This window comes from Moschus berezovskii, chromosome 2 (genome assembly GCF_049115385.1).
Source record: "Moschus berezovskii isolate FMDL1 chromosome 2, NW_MosBer_1.0, whole genome shotgun sequence".
NCBI classification, from domain to species: Eukaryota; Metazoa; Chordata; class Mammalia; order Artiodactyla; family Moschidae; genus Moschus; species Moschus berezovskii.
The window spans coordinates 7,098,588-7,107,048 of NC_142461.1; the positions used below are offsets into that span (position 1 = coordinate 7,098,588).

Here is an 8,461-nt window from a genome sequence, read left to right on the forward strand (position 1 = left end):
AACCTGAAGTTGGGGGAGAAACCAAGAACCCCCAAGAGAAGCAACTGCCAGATTCACCATTAAATGTAAATGCAATCCATCCCCTGGGTTGTGATGAGCACAGAGAATGTGCTAGTAGCCTGGAGTCTGGGGACATTCGAATGGTTGGGTGGTGGATGCCTCAAAAGCAAGCTTCCCCTTGAGTAACTAACACTATAAGTGCTGAGGCTTCTGGGTTTCCAACCGTTACAGCCAAGTAAACTTCAACGTCTCTGCCTGTTTTCCCATCTATGAAATGGAGACAATGAGATCCACTGTGAGTTGTCGGGAGAATTAAATGAGCGTGTATGTACAACTCTGTGCATGCATATTGAGTTGCTTCAGTTGTGTGGCTCTTTGTGACCCCATGGACTGTAGTCCCCTCCAGGCTCCTCTGTCCATAGGATTCTCCAGGCAAGATACGGGTGTGGGTTGCCATGCCCTCCTCCAGGGGATCTTCCTGACCCAGGGGTCGAACCTGTGTCTCTTCTGTCTCCTGCATGGGCAGGTGGGTTCTGTACCACTAGCGGCACCTAGGAAGCCCCTGTGCAACCACAGCTATCACTTGTTTGGCTCACGTGACCCCCTGTGCCATTGTGCCATCACTTGTCTGCTGGCAGTGTCCCCATCTTCTCTCCACATCCTGTATCCTAGGTGGATTTGCCATGCAGGACATGAGGCAGACTGTGGTTGTCACGGTCATCATAGCTGTGGAGAAAAAGCATCTACTAGAGGCAGAGTCCCCATGGTGACCGTAAAAGCTGCCAAGAAGTGAGAGGTGATGGCTACCCAACCTCTCCAGGCAGGGCTGCACCCAGGAAAGAGTGGCTCAAGGAGAAGACTTGAACTTGCCCTTCTCTTGCCTGAACTGTGCTAAACCTGCCCCTGCTAACTTGGTCTTGTTTTTATGGATGAGTTTCAGGCACAGGAATAAAACACAACAAGTCTTTTGGCCTCCGTTTCTACTGACCTGGACGCCTCAAGCAAGGAGGAAGCAGAGAAGGACTGGGTCTAATTCTGCCCCTCTGCCTTCCTCCTGGGGACCTGACTGGTACAAGACCCAGAGAGCTGGGGTCGTGGGGAGGAAAGGGTATAAACTGGGGAAGGCTGGGGAAGCTTCTGGCCCTGGCTTCGTTCATTAGCTCCTAGAACAAGACTGGACTCTGGGGTCAGATCTCCTGACTTAAATAGTGTCTATAAACATTCCTGAACCTCTGTGTGCCTTGTTGGTCCATCTGTAAAATGGGAGAGCAATAGAATTTGCTTCCACAGGGATGCTGAAGATTGAGTGAGCTGGTACCACTGGGCATGATATATTGGTATTAATTAGCTATTCCTCATTACCACGTGTGGGAACTTCTGTCAAATGATGCAACTGGAGAAAAACTGTGGCAGGAGGGAATGAGACAGGGGTTATCGAGGATAAGCTTTTATGTATCTTCCCAAGCACATGTTTCCCTCAAGCTGTTTTCTCTATTTGGACAATTTCAGAGTTACGGAGAAGTTGCAAGAAGTCTCATGTATCCTTCATCTGGATTCTTCAAATCTTAAATTTACCGCGCTTGCTTTATCCTTTTCCCTCTAAATAAACATTTTATTTTTCTGAATCATTTGATAGTTAACTGCAGATATGTGGCCCCTCTCCTCCAAATACTGCATGTGCATTTCTTAAGCCTAAAGACATTCTCTTCCGTAACCAAGCTCACATAATCAGGTCAAGCATTAAACTACCATATAGACATTTCTGAAGTCTACAGATTTTGCCAGTGGTCCCGGTAATGTGCTTTATAGGAAGAGAAAATCCAAGATCACGGGCTACATTCAGCTGTCTTATCTCTGGAGTTCCAGAGCAGTCCCTTCCTTGGCTCTGCCCATCCTAGGGATCTGCCAGAGGCCCCTGCTCTGGACTAGTGCTGCAGGCTTGGAAGAGAAGGCTCAAAGGGTATGCCTTTTCTCTTGGCTTTCTTCCGTCATCCCAGCTTCCCAGAAGCGTCCTTTTGTCCCTAAGGATGATACAAGGAGAACCTAGAGGCTTCTATGTCCCATCCAGAGAGGAGAGAAGGAGTTATGGCTGTAGAAGAAAGCCCCTGACTCCTTTTCCACCAAAGCCCTGGGCATTCTCTTTTCTCTATTTCTCCCCATCACAGAAACTCTGACTCAAGGCCAGCTTCTATCCGGACTGTGGTTCCTGGCACCTCCTTGGTTCCTCCTGATGCGGATTTAGTGCAAACCAAAGGGGGTTGGTTACTGTCTGAGATTGGGGTCGTTGTCTGTCAGAGATTAATCTGTAAGCCACATGCCTGCAGGATGACCTTTCCTTAATTATGTACCATGTCTAACATTTCTTGGTGGGGGGAGGGAGTTGCTTGAATATAGTGAGTTTATATTAATAGGAAGAAAAGAAACAGAAAGTGAAGTAGCTCAGCCATGTCTGACTCTTTGCGACCGCGTGGACTGTAGCCTGTCAGGCTCCTCAGTCCATGGGATTTTCCAGGCAAGAACACTGGAGTGGGTTGCCATTTCCTTCTCCATTCTGTTAATAGGAGTAACCACTTACTGCGGCCACAACTACTGAGCCAACACTGTTCAATTACTATTTATTTATCTGTTTATGCACAATCTGTGCTGCTGGTGGGATCTTCAGTCCCTGACAAGGACTTGAACTCAGGCATTTGGCAGTGAGATCACGCAGTCCTAAGCAGTGGACTGCCAGGGAATTTCCCTAAATATTTAAATCCCATTTGTTTACACTGTTATAGAATAACTCTCACTTCAAAATTTGCCTACTTGACTTAGTGTAGTCCTGGCCCCTCTGAAGACGCAAGAACCACTTGTTCCTGAGATTGTAAGTGGGGGAACAGCATTCAGCTTTTTTTTTTAACTTAAAGTTTAATATCATTCTTGTGATTAAATTTTTTAAATTAATTTCTTTATTTTAATTGGAGGCTAATTACTTTACAATATTGTAGTTGCTTTTGCCATACATCGACATGAAGCAGCCATGGGTGTACATGTGTCCCCCATCCTGAACCCCCTCCCCATCCCATCCCTCAGGGTCATCCCAGTCCACCAGCCCTGAGTGCCCTGTCTGATGCGTCGAAGCTGGACTGGCGATCTGTTTCACATATGGTAATATCCATGTTTCAATGCTATTCTCTCAAATCATCCCACCCTCGCCTTCTCCCACAGAGTCCAAAAGTCTGTTCTTTACATCTGTGTCTCTGTTGCTGTCTCGCACATAGGGTCATCGTTACCATCTTCCTAAACAAACATATGAAAAGATGCTCAACATCACTCAGTATCAGAGAAACGCAAATCAAAGTGTTCAGCTTTAAAAAAAAAATGGTGTTGCAAAAAGCCCAGGTCGGCCCCCCGGACCGCCAGGGTCTCCTGCAGTTGCCATCTACATCCACGAGGGGGCAGCCGACTCTACGAGGCTTCAGCCGCGCCTCTCTTCCTCACCTTCATCTCTCTGGCCTGGGAAAAGAGCCCGCCTCCTGGCCCATAAGGCACTGGGGTGGAAACCTCACCCTCTCTTCCTGTTTCCCGTCATGGCGGTGAGTAGCTGATCCCCGGGTTAGCTGTCCTTCATCCACCTCCATCCACGGCCGGCCGAGCTGCTGGGGGTTACCTCGCCCGCCGCTCGAGGAGAACGGAGCCCACAGTGCCGGCCGTGCCGAAACCGGCAAAACCGTGCCCGCCGAGAGCGCGGAGCTGGACCTTGTCGCCTGTCTCCCCTCAACCCCCCAGGAGTAGGCTCCGGGCAGCCGCCGGAGGCCCAGGAACACGGCCCGCAGGCTGCAGCGATGGCCAGCGGACCGATCGGAGGGGGGGTCTGGGATGCGGGGTCCGGGACCTGTGGCTGCTGGCCTCGGGGTCTCGACGCTTCAGCCCGGTGCTGGGGGAAGCCTCCGCCGGGTTCTCGATCGGGGCCAACCCCAGACTTCGGCCGCAGCCTCTATCTAGACGGCTTCCGAATGGGGTGGGGGGCGCTGCACAGCCACGTGCTGGTTGATTTTTTTTCCACCAGCTCATCGGAAAAAAGGGGGTGCCTTCCGTCACCCTACACTTTGAGCCCCGAGGGGTTCACTCTCAAGCGTCTGTAAGTTTACCACCCGGTACCTGTTCTGTTTCTCTCGTTCCCGAACGTGGGGGAAGGAGAGACAAGACCCCCCCCGAGAGGCCTTCCTCGGTGGCTCCTGGATGAAAGGGTGACGATCGCTGTTAAACCTATTAGGACTGCTTTGGGGATGAGCGGAAAGGCGCTCTGCGTTTAGGCTGGCCGCCGTGGCGGGTTTGAGGCGTGTTGACCGCCGCTGCTTTCTCTTTTTGCAGCAGGATCAAGGTGAGAAGGAGAACCCCATGCGGGAACTTCGTATCCGCAAGCTCTGCCTCAACATCTGCGTCGGGGAGAGCGGAGACAGGCTGACCCGGGCAGCCAAGGTGCTGGAGCAGCTCACGGGCCAGACCCCAGTGTTCTCCAAAGGTGAGTGTTGGCCGGCAGCGTAAGGGCTGAGGGCTGGGGGATGCCCCCGAAAAACGTCAGGCCCGTTTTGTACCCAACTGGAAGGTGACAGGTGGCATCTCTTGAAAGCATTGCTTTCCTGAGGTTTGTGTGAGTCGAGATTGAGCTCAGGCAAGCCCAGGTAGAGATTTTTTCCAAATAAGGATATGCAGTGAGGTGGAAATGTTGGGAATGCAGAAAATGGCATTTGGTTTGATAACCAGTGAGGATATTCTAGGCGAGGGTAAGAACAAGGCTGTGTACTTAGACTAACCTACTTCATGGTTCAGATTCCAGCTCCATCGGTTACAAATCTGATTTCTTCCTCTGGGCCTTAGCTTCCTTACATACGGGGGATGGTAATACTTTATATAAATAAGATTGTGGAGGATGTACAGGGTGATATGAAATGCCTACTGCCCAGCAAGCACAACACAGGCATTACATTTTTTGTTTTTAGAGATTTGTCGCCTGCTTCTTTTATTACCAACTGGTCTGTACAAGGTAGCCTCTCACAGCTTCTTCTGTAAAATGGGGATAAGAATACAGTAGGGTTTTAGCAAATATTGGTTGTTATAGGATGCTGGGTTTTTTTGGAATTTCAGAGATGACGTTGGGGGAAGAGGGGAGTGCAGTGGAGCTATGACAACAGCTAACCTTGTTATCCCCACCTGCAGCTAGATACACTGTCAGATCCTTTGGCATCAGGAGAAATGAAAAGATTGCCGTCCACTGCACCGTCCGTGGGGCCAAGGCAGAGGAAATCCTGGAGAAAGGTCTAAAGGTGAGGCCCGTCTCTTCATGGGGTACTGGAACAGAGTGCCAACCTAGCATATAGTCAATCTTCTGATGTGGGGGGAACTTCTAAAGGGTTTTCCCTGTCTTGGGGAAATGAGATGTTATTCCTGGCCAAGTTACATTGCATTGTGTTTGGGGGTCCTGAGTGTTGCAGGCTGAGCTAGATATCGGGGTGTTGAGTTGACAGGGAGTGATTTCTGCATTTTCCTCCTTAGGTGCGAGAGTACGAGTTAAGAAAAAATAACTTCTCAGATACCGGAAACTTTGGCTTTGGGATCCAAGAACACATCGATCTGGGAATCAAGTATGACCCAAGCATCGGTATCTACGGCCTGGACTTCTACGTGGTATGAGTACTGAGCCTTTCCCACTCCCGGTCTGGAGAGTGGACGCTGCTCCTCTTTTTCGTCTGTGCTTTCTTGGCAGTCACATGTTGGGGTGGGGCTTTGAGTGTTGTCTGTCTTCACTCCCTGGGGAAGATGCACCTCATTGGTGGCAGGTGTGGGGGTGTAGCCCTGACTATGAACTATAGCTGGACGAAGATTCCTGCTGTCTTGGTGCTTAGGGTCTAGGATCTAGTGAGCACTGATGTGGCTTATAGGTGGATGAAAGAAACAGTTCCAGCCACTGAAGTAACATTTTGAGAGATGGTATTGAGGCTGTGTTTGGTGTTGGGGTTGGCTGCTCTTTTCCCAGCTGCTTCCCTTAGACCTCGGGAATGGGGTGGCTTCCATCTGGGGGCATAGAAGCAGGTTTGATGATGGAACTGTTTGCTCGGGATGGGAATTTTAATGGAGACATGACCATTTGTGTCACTGTAATGTTTTGGCCCCCCCAAAATCAAAGTAAATAGCAAAACCATGAAGGCCTGACTAGTTGTAAACCTGAAGTACGGCAGCATTCTGCCTATTAGATTTGAACATCCAGACAGACTGTCAGTTCGGTGCTCACAGGCACCACAAACCTTTAACTAGAAGCACTTTGAGCTGAAGCAGAGGAGAGAAATACAACTATTTCTATGTGCTTCTCAAAATTTTAAGATTTGTACAGTGCACATGCTGAAGTAAGATTTTTTTTATCTGCTATTTTTTAAAATAATAGCACTCTGGGACACGGGAGCAGTGGTGACTCCTTAGCCACCACTGGGATTTAGGTGTGGGGAGAGGGGAGGTGCTGGGAGGCCAGCCTCTAGAGCAAACCTATCATGAGGCAGTGTGTCATCCAGGATGCTGGTTCCATCAGACCCTGGGGTCATGGGTCTCTTGCACCAGAAATCACTGGGCCACGAGGTGACTCTGGAAGATCGATCGCTCCGGTGTGTGAGTCTTGTCCGTTTGCTCTTGACTCTGAGCTGGCTAGGTGACTGTTGGTTATTCCTGGGACAGGTGCTGGGTAGGCCAGGTTTCAGCATCGCAGACAAGAAGCGCAGGACAGGCTGCATTGGGGCCAAACACAGAATCAGCAAAGAGGAGGCCATGCGCTGGTTCCAGCAGAAGGTAAAGCTTGACCTGTCTCAGGTGGAGTGGCGGAAGGTGGTGTTGGTGAATGGAGTTGGGGTATGGGGATGCAAAGCCTAGCACCCTTCGGCGGGTAGTCTTTTAAAGGTAGGACATTTGCAGCTTGGCAAATGGGCTTCCAGGGTTTGTAGTTTAAGAGAACACCCAGAACCAGGCTTCTCCCCAGCCCTGTGAATGCAGGTAACTGGAAGGGGAGGAATATGACTTTTAAAAGGAACCCCTTTTTCTCAGGGTCCAGTTCAGTTGAGCATAGTGGAGCGATTGTTAAAACTGGCCAGCTTCCTGTTTAGGGATATGGGATTCCAAGCCAAAATTCATGTATCTGATTTGAATTCTTGAACGTTAGCCATTGATGCAGTCATTACTGTTACCTCCTGTTCTGAAAAAATAAAATCTCTTCTCTTTCAGTATGATGGGATCATCCTTCCTGGCAAATAAATTCCCGTTTCTATCCAAAAGGCCAATAAAATATTTTCAATGAAATGTACAATTACTGTTGTGTGTTCTGTGCAAGGAGCCTGGCCATGTTCAAGTCCTTGGACCTCGAGCCACTTAAAGCTTCGATGGGAATAGCTGGTAACCACCCTGTCTTCCCCCTGGACGCCAGTGCTTCCTGGCAGACCCCAGGCTGAGAGCTTCGCAGCACTGCCTGTGCTCACCGCCCCCTGTTGGCAGGCTGTGGTGCCGTGGCCCGGTGCAAACTGATTGTATGGGGGGTGGTGTGGTTGGGGCCGGGTTTGAATTTAGAGCCTTGATTAAAGTGGGGTGCAGGGCTCCCCTCTGCTAAGTGATTCTGCCGTCCACTAGAGGTTTTACCAGTACTGATGTCTGAAAGGATCAGAGTCGTTGATGTGGTGCTTTGGGGTCAGTCATTGGACTCGGTTTTTCCTTTAAAATGAGAATCTAGGGTTGCCGAGAATGTATGTAGAGAAGGGGCTGGTGGTCTTTGAGATCCGTTGGCTGGATTTGATTCCCCGCCCTGCATCTTATTAGCTCTGTTACACCTTAGATCTGCGTCAGCGTCTGTCCCCACCTGTATTGTGGGGGCAATGATAGTTAACCTCCTTCAGGGTTAAGCGGTTTAATATTTCTTGATTGCTTTAACTTGCACCAGTCACATAGTGCTCAAAAAGGATTAGTTTTGTGTTACTGTCTGTGAGAAATGTTACTGCTACCATGCCTCCCTTTGGTATGAAAGTGGGACCTTTGCCTCTCCTTTTCCAGGTCACCAAGACAGTGACATTAAAAAGTCACCATTTCTCTATTGGACATAACACCTGGACAGTGGTTCTAGCACAAGTTAACTAACTCAATATTGTCACTGTGACTAATGAGTTCATTTGTCCCTGGGCCACCTTTTCATTGCTGTTAAATGGTTCTTTAATTTATTAGCTGCCTTTGTAAGGTATTTTTAAACCTTATTAAAGGAGGTTATTTGGTATACCTAACTTTTTATGAAAATATGGCTTACTTTGTTTCTATGATGGTCTTATCCATCAGATCCAGGGGCTTGAAGGGGCGGATCATGAAATATGTTAGCATAAGCTTTGTTTCACTTAAAACATCAGCATGCATTCATTTCTCAACCTTTTACTGTGGGACCCCAGTTTGTAAACAGTCGACT

At 49.0% G+C, this 8,461-nt stretch overlaps 1 protein-coding gene across 1 annotated transcript; it reads left to right on the top strand.

Moving 5' to 3' along the window:
- Positions 1 to 3,452: 3,452 nt before the first annotated feature.
- Positions 3,453 to 7,327, top strand: RPL11 (ribosomal protein L11). Its single transcript, XM_055398308.2, has 6 exons — positions 3,453 to 3,575; positions 4,354 to 4,504; positions 5,200 to 5,306; positions 5,536 to 5,667; positions 6,706 to 6,816; positions 7,246 to 7,327. Exons 1-6 carry the CDS (start codon positions 3,570 to 3,572, stop codon positions 7,273 to 7,275), a joined length of 537 nt encoding a protein of 178 aa, XP_055254283.1. The 5' UTR covers positions 3,453 to 3,569; the 3' UTR covers positions 7,276 to 7,327.
- The last annotated feature ends 1,134 nt before the right edge of the window (positions 7,328 to 8,461 follow it).

Bases quoted from the DNA above. Each gene is read 5' to 3' on its own strand.
- RPL11 (XM_055398308.2), top strand. The intron at 4,505-5,199 runs GTGAGTGTTGGC...CCCCACCTGCAG, and splicing joins GACCCCAGTGTTCTCCAAAG to CTAGATACACTGTCAGATCC. The intron at 5,668-6,705 runs GTATGAGTACTG...TTCCTGGGACAG, and splicing joins ACGGCCTGGACTTCTACGTG to GTGCTGGGTAGGCCAGGTTT.